The sequence below is a fragment of the Schistocerca gregaria genome, chromosome 3 (assembly GCF_023897955.1).
Source record: "Schistocerca gregaria isolate iqSchGreg1 chromosome 3, iqSchGreg1.2, whole genome shotgun sequence".
Taxonomy (NCBI): domain Eukaryota; kingdom Metazoa; phylum Arthropoda; class Insecta; order Orthoptera; family Acrididae; genus Schistocerca; species Schistocerca gregaria.
Genome location: NC_064922.1, coordinates 513,164,845 through 513,184,607, shown reverse-complemented (window position 1 = coordinate 513,184,607; position 19,763 = coordinate 513,164,845). Strand labels below are relative to the sequence as shown.

The 19,763-nt window shown below is 44.0% G+C and overlaps 2 protein-coding genes across 2 annotated transcripts in view; both read right to left on the bottom strand.

The window, feature by feature from the left end:
- The window catches only part of LOC126355444 (collagen alpha-1(I) chain-like), a 35,723-nt gene extending 21,369 nt beyond the window's left edge, over positions 1–14,354 (bottom strand). Inside the window, exon 1 of the mRNA XM_050005752.1 lies at positions 14,113–14,354. Within this exon, the coding sequence (XP_049861709.1) occupies positions 14,113–14,354 (242 nt within the window). The remainder of the gene's footprint in view (positions 1–14,112) is intronic.
- LOC126354362 (uncharacterized) overlaps positions 1–19,763 on the bottom strand; it is a 136,034-nt gene that overhangs the window by 37,783 nt on the left and 78,488 nt on the right. The gene's annotated exons all lie outside the window — the stretch shown is intronic.

Below are 19,763 nucleotides of genomic sequence, written 5' to 3'. Positions count from 1 at the left end.
AAGAAAACAGAGGTTATCGGAAGTTTCAGGAAGAGCATTAGGCAATGACTGACGAACAGCGAGAAGAAAAACTGTACAAAATGAAAGACAACCGTTTGGCAAATAAGAAAAAAGATAGGGAATGATGGAAATCCATGGATAACATAAAAGATACATAAAAATGCAAAAAATCAGGCAGGCGAAAGGAAATACAGATTTCTAAAAAACGAGACAGAGGAAATGCGAAGTGGATAAGCTGAAATGGCTAGAGAACAAAAAACGTAAGTCAATGGAGAAAAGGGGGGAGAAAAGGAGTGAAAGAGAAAAGGGGGAAAGATAGCTAATGCCTATAGGAATATTAAAGATAGCTGCAAGGGAAAAAGTATGAATATCAAGAACTCAGATGGCAAGCCACTAGAAGAGAAAGTGGGAAGATGGGTAGAATATACAGTGTGTCTACATACATAACAAACTTGCGGAAATTATAATAGAAAGACAAGAGGAAGTAGATGAAAAAATTGACTTAACACTGACTGACCTCTGCCGAAGCAAGGCCCTGGAGTACCCTCTCAGAACTCTTGAGACCCTTGGGAGAGACAGCCGTGACAAAAATATTTCATCTGGATAGGCGAAATACGAGTATACTCAGAACTGAGCAAGAAAGTAATAATTTCAACTCCAAAGCAGGCAGGTGCTGATAGATGGGAATACTACTGAACCATGTGTTTGGTAAGTCATGGTTGAAAATATTGACACGGATTATTTACAGAACAACGGGAAAACTGGTATGAGACGATAGCGGGAAAAATCTGTTCGGTTTCAGGCGAAATGAAATACACGAGGAAATGCTGATACTACCACGTGTCCTAGAAAGCCTACTCTTATAGCATTTGTAGATCTCGAGGAAGCTTTACAGTGTTGACTCGATTTCACTCTTTTGATGTTGTTCAGTAGGTACATAGAGCAAGCTGTTAAGGACAACGAAGATAAATCTGAAAAGGGAACTGAAGTTGAGGGGCAAGAAATAAAAAATAGAAGAACTGAGGTTTGCTGATCACACTGTAATTGTGCCGGAGACGGCAAAAGACCTTGAAAAGCAGTTTAACGAAATGGCTAATGTCTAAAAGATATAAGATGAACATCAAAGAAAGCAAAACAGGTGTAATTGAAAGTAGGTGAATTAAATCAGGCGATCCTAAGGACATTAGACTAGGAAATGAGACGACGATAGTAGTGAACGACTTAGGCTATTTGCGCAGCAACGCAGCAAAATAACTAATGAAAGCCGAAGCAGAGAGGGTTATAAAATGTAGAATGGTAATGTTAAGAAAAACATTTATGAAAAAGTTAAATTTGTTCACATGAAAGTACCAGTTTTACCATGTCTCCTCCGAAAGTGTCGGGAGTGTAGAACTGGGTGGAAGCATAAAACTGACAGTATGCAGTTTGATAGTGATAAAAGGAACACACACACATGCACAAACATTAATTTACGGACGCCCTGGCAGTCCCTCATATATGGATTCTAATTAAATTGCATGCCTGTTGAGTAGCTTCTCATCCGTGCAGCTGGATTCGTGATTGCGTGTCAGAAAGGTCACGAGGTAATAGATTAAAATAGAAGTAACAACTGACGTTCCCGAAGGAAGTGCTGTAGATCCACCCCGTTGTATCTAATCGATATAAACGATTTGGGAGACAATTCCAACAGTCCTCTTCAGCTGTATACGTTTCCCTTACAGTAAAGCCATCACAAGTTCATTATGAATTACAAAATGATTTGGACAAGGTATAAAGAGATTGCCTACACTGCAGTCATCCGTCGTCAGCTGGAATATTGTTGCGCAGTATGGTGTCCTTACCATCGAAAAATACGGTGCAGAGTGTCACAGGTATGATGCGCAATCGAAGGTAGATAGTAATCATTAAAACAAAGGTGTTTTTTTTATTGGGGAACATCTTGTCATAAAGTTTCAGTCACCAACTTTCTCCTCCGAATTCGAAAATGGTTTTTTGATTCTCACCTACATGGGAAGAATTCACCGTGGTAATGAAGTAACAGTAATCAGAACTCCCACGAAATGTTTTGGATATTCATTTTCCACGTGCTAATCCACAGACGAACGGTCGAGCAATAGTCAAAATGGTTCTTTGAGCCCTCTGCCAAGCACTTAGGTGTGAACTGCTAGATTGTCATATATTTCGTTTGCAAGTGAGGAGAGGCATGTAACCTATGGTCGTTTACTGCCGCTCCTATGTGGTGCTATCCCCAAGTATTCATAATTTAACGTTACTGCCTATTCACTGAATTCATCCCCATTGAGCTACGGACTCATTTACATACATGTAAATCATTTCAAACAGTATCTTATTTAATCGCAGAGATGAGCTTGATATGTTGTTGTTGTTGTTGTTGTTGTTGTTGTTTTCAGTTCTGAGACTGGTTTGATGCACCTCTCCATGCTACTCTATCCTGTGCAAGCTTCTTCATCTCCCAGTACCTACAGCAAGCTACATCCTTCTGAATCTGCTTAGTGGAGTCATCTCTTGCTCTCCCTCTAAGATTTTTACCCTCAACACTGCCCTTCAATACTAAATTGGTGATCCCTTGATGCCTCAGAACATGTCCTACCAACCGATCCCTTCTTCTGGTCAAGTTGTGCCACAAACTTCTCTTCCCCCCAATCCTATTCAATACTTCCTCATTAGTTATGTGATCTACCCATCTAATCTTCAGCATTCCTCTGTAGCACCACATTTCGAAAGCTTCTATTCTCTTCTTGTCCAAACTATTTATCGTCCATGTTTCACTTCCATACATGGCTACACTCCATACAAATACTTTCAGAAATGACTTCCTAACATTTAAATCTATACTCGATGTTAACAAATTTCTCTTCTTCAGAAACGCTTTCCTTGCCATTGCCAGTCTACATTCTATATCCTCTCTACTTCGACCATAATCAGTTATTTTGTTCCCCAAATAGCAAAACTCCTTTACTACTTTAAGTGTCTCATTTCCTAATCTAATTCCCTCATCATCACCCGATTTAAATCGACTACATTCCATTCCCCTCGTTTTGCTTTTGTTGATGTTCATCTTATATCCTCCTTTCAAGACACTATCCATTCCGTTCAACTGCTCTTCCAAGTCCTTTGATGTCTCTGACAGAATTATGTCATCGGCAAACCTCAAGTTTTTATTTCTTCTCCATGGATTTTAATACCTACTCCATATTTTTCTTTTGTTTCCTTCACTGCTTGCTCAATATACAGATTGAATAACATCGGGGAGAGACTACAACCCTGTCTCGCTCCCTTCCAAACCACTGCTTCCCTTTCATGTCCCTCGACTCGTAACTGCCATCTGGTTTCTGTACAAATTGTAAATAGCCTTTCGCTCCCTGTATTTTACCCCTGCTACCTTCAGAATTTGAAAGAGTATTCCAATCAACATTGTCAAAAGCTTTCTCTAAGTCTACAAATGCTAGAAACGTAGGTTTGCCTTTCCTTAATCTAGCTTCTAAGATAAGTCGTACGGTCAGTATTGCCTCTAGTATTCCAATAATTCTACGGAATCCAAACTGATCATCCCCGAGGTCGGCTTCTACTAGTTTTTCCATTCGTCTGTAAAGAATTCGCGTTAGTATTTTGCAGCTGTGACTTATTAAACTGATAGTTCGGTAATTTTCACATCTGTCAACACCTGCTTTCTTTGGGATTGGAATTATTATATTCTTCTTGAGTCTGAGGGTATTTCACCTGTCTCGTACATCTTGCTCACCAGATGGTAGAGTTTTGTCAGGACTGGCTCTCCCAAGGCCGTCAGTAGTTCCAATGGAATATTGTCTACTCCGGGGGGGGGGGGGGGGGGGGGCTTGTTTCAACTCAGGTCTTTCAGTGCTCTGTCATACTCTTCACGCAGTATCGTATCTCCCATTTCATCTTCATCTACATCCTCTTCCATTTCCATAATATTGTCCTCAAGTACATCACCCTTGTATAGACCCTCTATATACTCCTTCCATGTTTCTGCTTTCCCTTCTTTGCTTAGAACTGGGTTTCCATCTGAGCTTTTGATGTTCATAAAAGTGGTTCTCTTATCTCCAAAGGTCTCTTTAATTTTCCTGTAGGCAGTATCTATCTTATCCCTAGTGACATAAGTCTCTACATCCTTACATTTGTCATCTAGCCATCCTTGCTTAGCCATCTTGCACTTCTTGTCGATCTCATTTTTGAGACGTCTGTATTCCTTTTTGCTTGCTCCACTTACTGCATTTTTATATTTTCTCCTTTCATCAATTAAATTCAATATTTCTTCTGTTACCCAAGGATTTCTACTAGTCCTCGTCTTTTTACCTACTTGATCCTCTGCTGCCTTCACCACTTCATCCCTCAAAGCTACCCATTCTTCTTCTACTGTATTTCTTTCCCCCATTCCTGTCAATTGTTCCCTTATGCTCTCCCTGAAACTTTATACAACCTCTGGCTCAATCAGTTTATCCAGGTCCCATCTCCTTAAATTCCCACCTTTTTGCAGTTTCTTCGGTTTTAATCTACAGGTCATAACCAATAGATTGTGGTCAGAGTCCACATCTGCCACTGGAAATGTTTTACAATCTAAAACCTGGTTCCTAAATCTCTGTCTTACCACTGGAAATGTTTTACAATCTAAAACCTGGTTCCTAAATCTCTGTCTTACCATTATATAATCTATCTGAAACCTGTTAGTATCTCCAGGCTCCTTCCATGTATACAGCCTTCCTTTATGATTCTTGAACCAAGAGTTAGCTATGATGAGCTTGATATATATGGTGATATGTTGGTTTTTAAGGAAAAAACAGGAAACAGTGTTTTCTACTACGTCTTTGTGGTACACACTAACGGTAATCACGAATCTAGTACTGCAGTTTGTTCTTAAGGTATTGCATTGTATGTTCACCAGGGGCCTAGAAACGACGGAAAGGCTCCGTCGCCACCGCAGCTGCAGTGGTCCACAACCCCACAACGACAACCGCTGTCCACTTCAGCACTCCGCCGCTCCACACCAAAAAACTCTTTTAGGATTATTGTGCGGTTCGTCCCCCGCCCCCCGAGAACATCTCACACCAGACGAGTGTAACCTCTATGTTTGCATGGTAGAGTAATGGTAGTGTACGCTTACGTGGATAACTTGTTTGCGCAGAAATCGCCGACGTAGTGTAGCTGAGGCGGAATAAGGGGAACCAGCCCGCATTCGCCGAAGCAGATGGAAAACCGCCAAAAACCATCCACAGACTGGCCGGCTCACCGGATCTCGACACAAGTCCGCCAGGTGGATTCGTGCCGGTGACCAGGGGCTCCTTCCCAATCCCGGAAAGCGGTTTAGCGCGGCTAACCGGGCAGGCGTTCTTAAGGTAGTTTCATAATAATGATTCTCTTGGTATGTCTCACAAGATATCACCGCTTGAGTTCTACGTCAGCTTGCAATAGCCAATCGCAAACGGCAGCAGCACCAGTGGAGGCTATACAGTGTGGTCCATTCATCGTGACCGGGCCAAATATCTCACGAAATAGCGTCAAATGAAAAAACTACAAAGAACTGGTCTAGCTTGAAGGGGGAAACCAGATGGAGACATGGTTGGCCCGCTAGATGGAGCTGCCATAGGTCAAACGAATATCGACTGCCTTTTTTTAAAAAAATAGGAACACCCATTTTTTTCATTCCATATTCGTATAGTTGAATGTATTAGTTGGACCATTTTTTTTTTTTTGCTTTGTGTTAGATAGCACTGTAATAGTCACAAACGTATAAGTGCGGGGTAACAAATATCATTCCGCCAATGCGGACGGTATTTGCTTCGTGGTATATTACCCGTGTTGAAATGGACCGTTTACCAATTGCGGAAAAGGTCGATATAGTGTTGATGTATGGCTATTGTGATCAAAATGCCAAACGGCCGTGTGCTATGTATGCTGCTCGGTATCCTGGATAACATCATCCAAGTGTGCGGGTCGTTAGCCCGATTGTTACGTTATTTAAGGAAACAATGAGTGTTCAGCCACATGTGAAACGTCAACCACGATCTGCAACAAATGATGATGCTCAAGCAGGTGTTTTAGCTGCTGTCGCAGCTAATCCGCCCATCTGTAGCACACAAATTGCGAGAGAATCGGGACTCTCAAAAACGTCGATGCTGAGAATGCTACATCAACATCGATTGCACCCGTACCATATTTCTATGCACCAGGAATTGCATGGCGACGACTTTGAACATAGTGTACAGTTCTGCCACTAGGCACAAGACAAATTACGGGACGATGACAGATGTTTTGCACGCGTTGTATTTAGCGACGAAGCGTCATTCACCAACAGCGGTAACGTAAGCCGGCATAATATGCACTATTGGGCAACGTAAAATCCACGATGGCTGCGACAAGTGGAACATCAGCGACCTTGACGGGTTAATGTATGGTGCGGCATTATAGGAGGAAGGATAATTTGCCCCCATATTATCGATGGCAATCTAAATAGTGCAATGTATGCTGATTTCCTACGTAATGTTCTACCGATGTTACTACAAGATGTTTCACTGCATGACAGAATGGCGATGCACTTCCAAACATGATGGATGTCCGGCACATAGCTCGCGTGCGGTAGAAGTGGTATTGAATAGCATATTTTATGACAGGTGGATTGGTCGTCGAAGCGCCATACCATGACCCGCACGTTCACCGGATCTGACGTCCCCGGATTTCTTTCTGTGGGCAAAGTTGAAGGATATTTGCTATCGTGATCCACCGACAATGCCTGACAACATGCGTCAGCGCATTGTCAATGCTTGTGCGAACATTACGGAAGGTGAACTACATGCTATTGAAAGGAATGTCGTTACAAGTATTGCCAAATGCATTGAGGTTGACGGACATCATTTTCAGCATTCGGTGTATTAATGTGGTATTTACAGGTAATCACGCTGTAACAGCATGCGTTCTCAGAAATGGTAAGTTCACAAAGGTACATGTATCACATTGCAACAACCGAAATGAAATGTTCGAACGTACGTACTTTCTGTATTTTAATTTAAAAAACCTACCTGTTACCAACTGCTCGTCTAAAATTGTGAGCCATATGTTTGTGACTATAACAGCGCCATCTATCACAAAGCGAATAAAGTGGCCCAACTAAAACATTCATATTTCTTTAAGTACTACACGAATATGTAATAACAATGGGGTTCCTATTTAAAAAACGCAGTTGATATCCGTTTGACCTATGGCAGCGAGATCTAGCGGACCAACCATAGCGCCATCTGGTTTCCCCCTTCAAGCTAGACGAGTTTCGTTCGTTGTAGTTTTTTCTTTTGACGCTTATTTCTTGAGATGTTTGGCCCGGTCATGATCAATGGACCACCCTGCATAAAGCGGGTCGGAGGCGGGGGAGGGGAGGTGGTGGCGGAGGGGATGAGATGCGGAAACGGAGTACTTTATCTGACGTCCAAAACGGCATGATCATAGGTTCTTGGGCCAAGCGCGGAAGCATTTCTGAAGCGGCTAAACTATTTCTAGAATAGCTAAGTTCCTAAATGATTCGCGTGCCCCCGAGGTTCAAGTATATCATGGATGGCAAAATGGCGGTATCCAAACCCAGCGCTGAAGCAACTGTGGTGCACCGCGAGCCATGACGTGTATGTACGACGGCTACGGAGATGAATTTACCGGCTAATAGTCATATAACTGTTGAGCAACAGACCGACCAGGTGAACGATAGGCCAAGGAACGGTATTTCCTCATCGAACGTTGCTGTATATGGTTATGTCCGCGGCAGGCACCTTGTACATGCACCCACGCTGACTGCTGTTTACCGGCTACGAAGGCTGGAATTTGCAGGCCAGTATCACAGCTGGTCGTGCACAGAGTGGCAACAATTGGCCTTTTCAGGTGAATCATGTTTTATGCTCCATCGAACATACGGCCGTTTGAGTGCACGGGCCAGCTATGATCGTCGGACAGAGGGAGCGTTATTGTCTGTGGAGCATTTCCGTGGCGTTCCCTAGGTATCTGGTCATTCTGAAAGGTACAATAGCTCAACAAGAGCATGCCTCTATCCATGGGGACTATGATCACACCTATATGCAATTTGTTTTTTTCCTCAGCACGACGGCACTTTCAGCAGGACAATGCAACTTGTCACACAGGTCGCAGTGTACGTGCACTTTTCGAAGAGCACCAGCGTGAGTTTACCGTACTCCCCTGGTCACCAAACTTTTCGGATTTAAACAACTTCGATTAAGATGTTCGCACCATGGATTCTCAACCGACAAACTTAGCGCAACTGGCCACAGATCTGAAGTCGTCATTGCTCCAGGTACCTGTCGGTCCGTTCCAGAACTTCACTCACACTCTTCCTGCACGTCTCACAACTGTCCACGCTCCACAGCGTGGTTATTGCGGATTTTGACAAATGGTCGTAACAATGTGACTAAACTGTGCAGAAGTGTAGGGGAGCGCCAGTGTTTTTGACTACCGTGACGTTTCTTTGATATTACTGAACGAATTGACAAGATAAGAAACGCAGAAAGTGAACTCTTCGTAAGACTGTGTTGTTTCAGTCGCCTTCGTAAGTAACAGCTTGATGCATTCTGCGCTCTCTCTCTCTCTCTCTCTCTCTCTCTCTCTCTCTCTCTCTCTCTCTGTGTGTGTGTGTGTGTGTGTGTGTGTGTGTGTGTGTGTGTGTGTGTGTGTGTGTGTGTGTGAGAGAGAGAGAGAGAGAGAGAGAGAGAGAGAGAGAGAGGGGGGGGGGGGGGGGGTTGTTACCCCGTCATTGAAGTAACACGTGTGAGCAAGATCGGCTTGCTGAGCTCGTTGAAATTTGAAATTACTAATTGTGACATTTGTGACATTATAGCATCCAATGACGTTTAAGGTAGCAAACTCTCTTGGACTACTGCCTAGCAAAAGTTACCATGCAAATACTACGAGTGAAAGCCTGTATTGCAAAACTGGAGGATAGAAAACTGGACCCACAGGGTACAATTATGATTCTACACTCAGTGTGCGAAAAAATTTGCTTATCTTCTAGTATCTGCGTACCGTAGGTCACTTAGGGAACGAACTGTTCCTAGGAATTTAAAAAAAATTCAGATGAGTCTCACTGTAAAGAAAGGTTATAGAAAAGATCCTCAAAATTATAGGGGCAGACACTGACGATGGTTTGTGCTAGAATTATGCAACGCTTATTCTCTTCGCGTAATATCATATTAATGGAGACCGATGATCTCCTTTTTAGGGATCAACATAGTGCCCGGAAACAAAAGACCTATCCTCTGAAAGGCAGCTTGCTCTGTTAGCCCTTCAGACACGGAAAGCAGTAGATTCCGGTGCCGTGTTTGATGCCAAGTTTCTTGACTTACGGAATTCGTTCGACGCAGTTCCACACTGCCGCCTAATGAAGAAAATACGAGCATACGAATTATCAGACCAGCTGTGTGACTGGGATGAAGAGTTTCGGCAAACAGAACACAGAAAACAGTATGATGACGAACTGTAAAAAATTCGAAGCCGGTAATGGTACTTTTTGGAAAAAGACACGTAAAACCAATTTGTGATTGGTTGCTGTTCACTATCAACAACATCTTTTATATAACAGCCAGGTCTCCAGCCATGTCTATATGACAAAACTGCGACACGGCGTATGATTCCCATCGGAGAGAAGTCTGTAGAGGTACAAGTAACTTCCGGCTTCCCCCAGGGTGTGTTCAGGATAATTGCTTTTCACGATAAATGGGATATTGCACCTAACTCTGCGATGTCCTGTATTTCCGAAATGAAACAAAATTTGAAAAATGCAACTAGTCAAGGATGCACTACCATGTACGCACAATAGGTAGGAATGCACAATTCATAAAAGTAAACAAACATCTCTTTCAACACCTTACTTTGTTTAAATGGCACATGTACTTTTTTTCTACCGAAATGAAAAACAGAGGTGCACTAAAGTGATGGCGGACTTGGTTGCACTATTCTTAACTTTCTGAAATACTTGGAGGCTTTATTCGGTGGCAACGGCGCCACAGTTTCTGTCATAATGCCTGCCTGCACTGTCCTGAAACCTGACCGTTGTCAGTACGCACGTTCTGCATACACTCTACAGACCTTTCGTTTGTTTAAAGCAGGCTTCGGGACAGTGCGGGCAACAGGCATTATGGCAGAAACTGTGGGCCAGTTGCCATCATTTGAAGTCGAATTATTTCAGAAGGTATGATGTTTAGAATAGCGCAACCAAGCCTGCCACTAACTGCATCTCTAGTTTTCATTTCGGTATAAAACATACATGTGGAAATTAAATAAACATAAGTTTGTGATTAAAATAATGTTTGTTTTCTTTCATGGATTGTGCATTCCTACCCATTGTGTGAACTCTTTATATAGCATGTCCATCCCCTGCCAATTGCATTTTTCACATTTTGTTTCAATTCTGAAATATATGAGGTTGCAGCGTTAGTGGGACATACTTTATTCTACTGTACGACCTAGGGGATAATAGCACAAGTTTCAAGAGCATTTTCGCTGATGATGCTGCTGTACACCTTACTTAGTCCTGATCTCGTATTTTCTTAATGTGAGTTCTTACTGGTGGTCAATGCACTGTTGTCGAACAAAAAAAAGACTAAAATACTAATTCAAAGAATTATAGTGGTTCATAAAAATATTAGAGCTTGTAGTATACATATCCTACATCAAGAATCTCATAAGGTTTTTTTTATCCTAGTACTAACTTATTTCCTGGTACGCTTTGATGGATTTAATTTATAAGCTGAGAACTTTTAAATACATAAATGTATTAACGTACGACATCGTTATTTTCTCATTGCATCTGAAAAAAGAGCAAAGAAGATTTCGTAACTCTATTTTTGTATGGAATTGCAAAAAACCACAACAACAAACGCTCCATCTTCTTCCTTTTGAGTTCTCTCTTGTGAATATGAAAGATACTGAACACTCTTGGGAGTATACAGGAACGAGAACAAGAGACGCAGAGAAATCAAATGGTGTGAAGTACACGCTGCAAATAGGCACACCACGTTTAGTAACGATGCTAGCAACGAAAACCACGTAATTCCATCAATCTGTGAAAACTCGTAATTCCAGTAACCAGTAACTCCATAATCTACGCTTGATTAAAAAGTGCAGAAATTTTTTTCTAATTGTCAATAACTAGATTTCTACTACACAGTTACTCATGTAGCAACTTTCTGTATCAATTTTAAATATTTAAAAAAAAATTTTTTCTTCATCTGCATAATTTAACAAAATGGATTCAACTAGGTTTTCATTGTCTACCATCGATAAGTTGGATGTAGCGTAAGTTCCTGGAGCTTGGAAGAGTCTACATCAGCTCACACGGAGAATCACTGTACTTCGCTCATTATAAAAATAAACCTCATGTAAACAAACACAAACGCAATGATTGATTAGCAGGCGTAGCTCTCGTGCACTGTACTTCGCTCGTTATAAAAATAAACCTCATGTAAACAAACACAAAGGCAATGATTGATTAGCAGCCGTAGCTCTCGTACACTGGTGCTGTTCCGCTCTTGGAAGTAGGTCCAACTTGTGTGTTAGATATCTTGTTACTATGACATGGTAAATGAAAGTTTAAAACATTCTGATGCATTAACATCCATCGATGTTTTTCTTAATCATACTTTAGCTAGTAATTTTTATTTCAAAAAAGGTGTACAGTCTCTGTAAAAGCTACTTGTGCTCTGATTGTCTCGCTGTTTATACGTACTCTGGAAATGGATGACACTGCTTCCCGCTTCGTAGTGAAACGCGGGCGAGAAACAGTGTTCTCCATAATGAGATTTTCACTCTGCAGCGGAGTGTGCGCTGATATGAAACTTCCTGGCAGATTAAAACTGTGTGCCCGACCGAGACTCGAACTCGGGACCTTTCCCTTTCGCGGGCAAGTGCTCGTACCAACTGAGCTACCGAAACACGACTCACGCCCGGTACTCACAGCTTTACGTGTGCCAGTACCTCGTCTCCTACCTTCCAAACTTTACAGAAGCTCTCCTGCTAACCTAGCTAGCAGGAGAGCTTCTGTAAAGTTTGGAAGGTAGGCGACGAGGTACTGGCACAAGTAAAGCTGTGAGTGGTGGTTGTTGGGATGTTTAAGGGGGACTAAACAGCTAAGGTCATCAGTCCCCCATTCCAAAAACAGGCGAGACGAAAATTTACGGAGCAGGTAAAACCCCAAGGGGGGAGGAGACGCCCCTCCCCCCACACACTGAAAGAACACCAATGTGGCAGCGACCGCTAGAGACAAGAAGAGTACAGACGAACACCGGACAGAAAGAAACGGAAGAAAAGAAGAGGGCCGGAGACTGGTTGACTGACCTTGAGAACAAAAAAAAAGGGAGTCAACCATCCGAATACACACTAAAATCTGCAACCAATGAGAGACTCGAGGACAAGAGACACAGAAAGGGAAAGGGGCAGGACCCCCCTAAATGGAACCATAAAAAGGACTACCACCGATAAAATTTAAAATGTCGTCAGCCATGGAGGCATCGTCGCTTAAAACCAAAGGCAACGAGCCCGGGAGATTAAAAGACTGCCGGAGGGTGCGCAGTCGGGGACACTCCAACAAAATGTGGGCGACCGTCAACCGGGACCCGCACTGACACAGGGGGGGATCCTACTGACGCAAAAGATGTCCGTGCGTCAGGTAGGTATGGCCGATACCGGGCGTGAGTCGAGCTTCGGTAGCTCAGTTGGTAGAGCACTTGCCCGCGAAAGGCAAAGGTCCCGAGTTCGAGTCTCGGTGGGGCACACAGTTTTAATCTGCCAGGAAGTTTCAGTGTTCTCCATGTTTTCCACAAGATTACAGAGAAAAATCAGCTTTTGATATTTTTCGAGAATTATTATGTAATAAATACATGGCTGTGTTCTATTTACATGCGTGGCCCAATCGATACAGTCGTAAAAGGCTAAGTTAGTGTGTGCCTGCCGTTCGAATCAAACGTATGTATCATTTTCGGTTCGCATACTTAAATCATTTAAATATGAAATTCATTAAATGTGTTAATTATACTTAACCATCGTTAAAAGAAATTGCACGTCTCCTAGTTTCTAGTTACATATTGCATACACAATTCTAATTTTCATTGCAAACATAAATTCGGTATTTTATAGAAGACTGTTAAAGATTGCTGAAGTTAAAGAAACATTACATAACTTTTTCGGGGAAAAATTAAAAGTCACTCTCTATGCTAATGTGTCATTGTTTTGTAGGACAGCTTTGATCTCACACGAGCTTCATTGGGAAGCTCGTAGAAATATGGAAAACAATATTCACGGGGTCAAGTATACTCTACAGATGCCACATTTTTACAGTTGTCACCCTACCACTGCAATCTGAACCCAATAGAATTGATCTTGAGCCAAGTTAAGGGTTTTGTGCGAGAAATAATAAGACATTTAAACTGCCAAACGTATTGGAACTAATGCACGATACGTCACTGCCGATCGATGGCGAATTGCAGAAAAGCCAGTCATAGAAGAGGATGAGGAAATGTGGATTGTTTTGGTGGGCTGGGATTATGTTGCTGATCGACTGTCAGCGTAGCAGTGTCGAAATTAACTCTTTAAACAGCACGGCTTCCGCTTCCCGTGGAACGAAATCCAGTGAGGTTCCTGGCAACGCGGAAGAATACACGGCGTAACGTTTACGTGAGGTTTATTCTTATGATGAACGGAGTATAACAACAGTTCCTCCTGGGGACCTTTCGCGACTGCGAAAGGAGTGGGCGAAGACGACAGTGATGCATAAAGTACTCTCCGACACACATCGTAAGGGGGCTAGCAGTGTACAGTGTAGGATATCGGAATACTGTCTTTGAACTTCGGCGTTACAATTCAGTAGTTTGCGTAAAATAGGAAAGAGATGAAAGCTGCGTCAGAGCCGACTGGAACAGTCTGCACACTTCCTACACCTACACATTCGCGTGCTGGCCTCGACAGGTCCCGTGCGGTAGGCAAAATGGGAAATCTGTGGGTCAGTGGACACCTCCGAACGTTCGCCGCCAAAGCGGTGGGCGTGGGCGCGGTAACGAACAGCTTTTCAAGCGAGGCAGCCCCATTTGTGACTCTGGCGGGCGGGGGCAGGCAGAGGCGGGCGTCGCGACGAGACAAAAGACGGAGGCGTTGCGAAACGGCGCAGCGCGCCCAGCGTGGCCTTGGCGCTTTGGCCGCCCCTGGGCCGGCCCGGGCGCCGCTCTTTGTCTAGATTTTCCCGCCAAAAGCGCGGGCCCCGAGACGCCAGGGACGCCGCCAGCTCGTGTTTCGGCCCTGGCGACGGGCGGCACACTTTTTCCGAGCGGGCCCGTCATGGTAATTAGATATCGGCTTACGACACGCCGCCCTCGGAGCGCCCGGGCCGCGGGCCACTGGTAAGGCACCTGCAAGTCGCTCCCGCTTGTTTGTTTACCGATACGGGCCGTGGGGCGCGTCGGCAAGTGGGCGTGGACCCCTCTTCCCGCTGCAGGTGGCGACGCACCTAACCTGTTTCTTCTTCCTCCTACAGGTCACTACTCTTGGACGGTCTTGTTTACGTAGTTCAGCTAAATAAACAAAAGTGATCGACAGTCACATGACGAGTACGGTAAAAAACGATCTGCTTTAGAAAGCATCGCTCCTGCGAAACGCAACTCGCCCTTTTTTCACATGATATCTTGCGAACCATGGATTAAGGTATCAGACGGATGCCATATTCCTTGACTTCCGGAAAGCGTTTGACTCGGTGCCCCACTGCAGACTCCTAAGACACGAGCATATGGGATTGGTTCCTAAGTATGTGAGTGGCTCGAAGACTTCTTAAGTAATAGAACCCAGTACGTTGTCCTCGATGGTGAGTGTTCATTGGAGGTGAGGGTATCATCTGGAGTGTCCCAGGGAAGTGTGGCATGTCCGCTTTTGTTTTCTATGTACATAAATGATCTTTTGGATAGGGTGGATAGCAATGTGCGGCTGTTTGCTGATGATGCTGTGGTGTACGGGAAGGTGTCGTTGAGTGACTGTAGGAGGATACAAGATGACTTGGACAAGATTTGTGATTGGTGTAAAGAATGGCAGCTAACTCTAAAACCACTTTTCGTCAATCGCTACTGAGGAAATTTAGAGAACCAGCATTTGGGGCTGACTGCAGTACAATTTTACTGCCGCCAACTTATATTTCGCGGAAAGACCACAAAGATAAGAGAGATTAGAGCTCGTACATAGGCATATAGACAGTCATTTTTCCCTCGTTCTGTTTGGGAGTGGAACAGGGAGAGAAGATGCTAGTTGTGGTACGAGGTACCCTCCGCCACGCACCGTATGGTGGATTGTGGAGTATGTATGTAGATGTAAGGTGAGCAGCAATCAGTGACTGCTGAAGAGTCTTTTGTGTGCCGGAAGTGAGTGCTATACTTAGTGTGATGTACGGCAGCTTGGTCTAAATGTGGGATAATGATTAGGAAAAGAAGCCCTGTAACGTTCCTATACAGTATTAGTGGTCAACTGCTTGACACAGTCACGTCGATTAATTATCTAAAAATAACGTTGCGAAACATGGAATCAGTATGTTAGGGGAAGTCGTGAGCCATACAGTGTTAAAGCTGCAGTATTGATGACCCATTATCTCAGAAACTTTGATACATGGAGGCCTGAAACTTTTAGGAAGTATTGTATAACTTCTTTACCGATTACTGGAGCCGGCCGGGGTGGTCGAGCGGTTCTAGGCGCTACTGTCTGGAACCGCGCGACAGCTACGGTCGCAGTTTCGAATCCTGCCTCAGGCATGGTTGTGTGGGATGTTCTTAGGTTAGTTACGTTTAAGTAGTTATAAGTTGTAGGGGACTGATGACCTTAGAAGTTAAGTCCCATAGTGATCAGTGCCATTTGAACCTTTTTTTTAAAAAAAAATACTGGACCAGACTCCTAAGTTAAGTCCAATTTTTTCTTTAAAAACTATTTTTCCCTCAAAGTAAAAACCCTTACAAGTAGGCGTATTTTGATGATCTAGTAACTTTAAAAAAGATTCGAATACTCGGAGATGTGGTAGTACTGAAAACGTAAGTCCAGTAAACATAGTTCCGGAAATGAATACTTTCTGTGATAAATGTTCACAGGAGGTGTTCAACGTGGCGTCCATTCATGACAATTCACCCGTCTGCCCTCCGGCATAAGTAATGACGAACCCCTTGAAGTACCTGCAGGGTCGCATTGAAGACCCAACCCTGATGTATGGGCACATCTTTGATTGGAGTGGCGTAGGCCAATTCCTTGAAGTGTACCTATAACGTAAAGTCCAGGAAATTGAGGTCTTGGGAACAAGTAGGCCAAGGTGCGGGACTCTCCTAACCAATTCGGTGGTCATGAAGTGTCAGCATCAGATGTTCGCACGAAAATGGTTCAAATGGCTCTGAGCACTATGGGACTTAACATCTATGGTCATCAGTCCCCTATAACTTAGAACTACTTAAACCTACCTAACCTAAGGACATCACACAACATCCAGTCACGAGGCAGAGAAAATACCTGACCCCGCCGGGAATCGAACCTGGGAACCCGGGCGTGGGGAGCGAGAACGTTACCGCACGACCACGAGCTGCGGACGTGTTCGCACACATTGTGACCAAAATGTGCTGATGCGCCATCGCGCATGAACCACATTTCTACTCGTTGCTGCAATGGTACAGCCTCCAGCAACGTAGGCAATACATTAATGATGAAGTCCAGATAATGCGCCCCAGTTAGCTTTGTGGTAGCACGTATGGCCCTATTAATCTACCGCCAAGTACGCCTGCCACTATGTTGATTAGGAATTGGTGCTGATGCACTCTTTCTTGAATTGCTTCGAGGTTTACATCTGCCCATAGGTTCTTGTTATGGAAATTCACTGTACCCACCTCTTGTAAATCCTGCTTCATCGGTAAATAAAATCGTAGATGTGAATAACAGATCTGCGCCACACTTATGCAACAGCCATTGACAGAACCATCGAATGCCATGATCATCCTGAATGTGCTGTAAACGATATTGGCACAGCAACTGTTTATGAAGTATCGCCCAGATAAGAGAGTGGATACAAGCCATCTGCTGCTGCTAATCGTCGCACACTGGTTCTAGGGGTCTCTTCCACCGAACGTAGCACACCCATCTCCACGTCAGGCGTGCGAACTCTGCGGGGCCTTTCCCTGTCGGTCTCCCGAGGTGCAAGGATGCCTGTGGATCTCAGGCACTGGAAAAGTCTGCTGAACAGCTGATCAAAGGGCACTCAGCGTCGAGGGAACGGGCTCGCTGGCTAAATTCATTTGCTAACCCATAGCAGAGTATCATTTGTCGAGGAGTAGGCTTCCATTGCTAACAGGTGCTGGAACACGACTCGAACCACACAACTGACTGCAGACCACCTAATGGCAGGCAGAGAATTGTAAGTAGTAAGACATAATAATACCCTGCTGACACATCTGAAGGGGCGTCAATGCAACGACTGCACTAGTTAATACCTGCAAACAAGCATCGCGCAGCCCTTGCTATGAACATGAGTTTACCTCGGGAGATACACCTTTCCGGACACATGTTTACTGGACGTTTTGTGTTTGTATGAGTATTACCACCTCTCAAAGTATTCGACACTTTTAGGCCAATACTCAGCATTGTCTGTATCCTGTTCTTGCTTATCCTGGAAGTCTAGACGCTTCGTTCTTTTCCTGGCTCTTGCTTCTTTAGTAGTTTCTTCTGCTGTGCTCCTTGGATCGGTGGCAGGGAGATGGTTCACACGACGCTGAGAAGAGACCGTCTGGCCCTGGCGCTCGCCGCCACACCTCTTCCTGTGTCGTGTCGTGTCCCACCTCGCCGGCTTCCAATCTGTCCCCGTGCGTCCCGACAACGCCATTAACGCGGCCGCCGCTGCCTCCTCCGAAACAGCCCATTAATATTTTGAGAGCGGCTGTGACGGCAGTGCCGGCTACAGGGAATGCCCTTCCCGGAATCTCAGCCTGCGACATCACAGCCGGCATCTCGAGTTCGTTCAACTCCACTCGGCATCAGACCGGTCGCCCAACCATCCAAAGCGCTATCCGTGGCAGTTTCCCCATTCGGAGGCGCGGAGACACAGTCACGATCATTACTATTGTTTTTTACTTCTTTTACATCAAGTACTGAGTTAGTTCGTCGTAATCTTCGCTGGTGTTTTCGTAATTCACAGTAATAAGTGCTAATGGAGGAATTTGTAATTGCTGTTACCCACGCAGCGCACTTAACACACTACGGTTAGACACAGCTGGACCTCCAGTTACATTCAGTAAGTGTGCTGAACTTGCATCGGTGCAGGACTGAGCTTTCCAGAATGCTTCCTGCACTGATAACATACAAGTCGCACAACCAGATGAAGAAATCAGAGACAGAACCGAACTGTACTAAAAAGGGGATCGTACGAACTTCCCCTCACCGATTTGATTCAAATTGACTTGATGCGTAGAACAAAACTAGGACGTTAACGTACGTAAACAGGAAGACGCAACTCTCACCCGTTTTAGAGAAAACCTAGTTTGAAAATTATAGTCGTGCTTATGCGTTTTCCCGCTACGGCCGCTAGTGTTCACAGCGTCCGCGGCCGAGCGAGTAGGCGCTTGGTTCCGTAAATGCGAGATCCCGGGATCGGTTCTTGCTGCCGGCTTTTTTTAATTCATTCCCACGAAATTCTAGCAACGGATGTATTTTGACCGTGCAAAGTACCAATATTTAATGATTGATTTACTGTTTTCCAAATCTTTAACATGAAGGAGAAATGTTTAAACAGTTTTTGATGTTGCTGAGCAACATTCATGCAATAATTTTTAAATGAACACACCGCCATTTGACTGTATTATTTTTTATTTGATTAAGACGCAGGTTTCGGCGTTTTATGCCATTAACATATACTGCGGGATATCAAGCTCAGAATTGGCCATAAATGCAGAAAAATATTCGCTCTCTATGAGATTGAAAACGAAAAATGGAACATGAGGACTCTCATTCGAATCAGTGTAGTCGTTTCATTTATATTGCAGTATCTAAATTTGTGGCAAGTATGCAGCCCTGCACGAACCAGTATGATACAGATCGTAGGAACATGGAAAACAGTAACTATCGAGACATACAGAAGATGAAATGAACGTCGAATTTTTTCTTCCATGCGATTCTTACAAAACAAACTACGTTTACATTTATAAACGGTTCTCGGTCGTAACACAATTTCACAGCGTACCTCGCATATCTAAGCACAGTACCGAATACTGGTGCAAGTAACTTACAGTAAAAATAGTGCCGATATCCAGATTCGTTCTAGAGATCTTGGCTTATGACACTATGCACTTTCTCGCTCGTTTGCGGTTTCCGATAACCGTTATAGCCACACAACTCGATTTTCTCAAAAATGATTGAGAGCTGCCTCTCCCTATTATCCAATGTTATAGTCATAGTCGTGTCCTACACGCCTTGTCTATAATAATTAAATCGGTGATGGAGAAGTTAGTAAAAAAAAAAGGTTCAAATGGCTCTGAGCACTATGGGACTTAACATCTGAGGTCATCAGTCCCCTAGACCTAGAACTACTTAAACCTAACCAAGCTAAGGACAGCACGCACATCCTTGCCCGAGGCAGGATTCGAACCTGCGACCGTAGCGGTCGCGCGGTTCCAGACTGTAGCGCCTAGAACCCATCAGCCATTCCGGCCGGCGTGTGAACTGCCTGTATGTTTTATGTAGATAGTGAG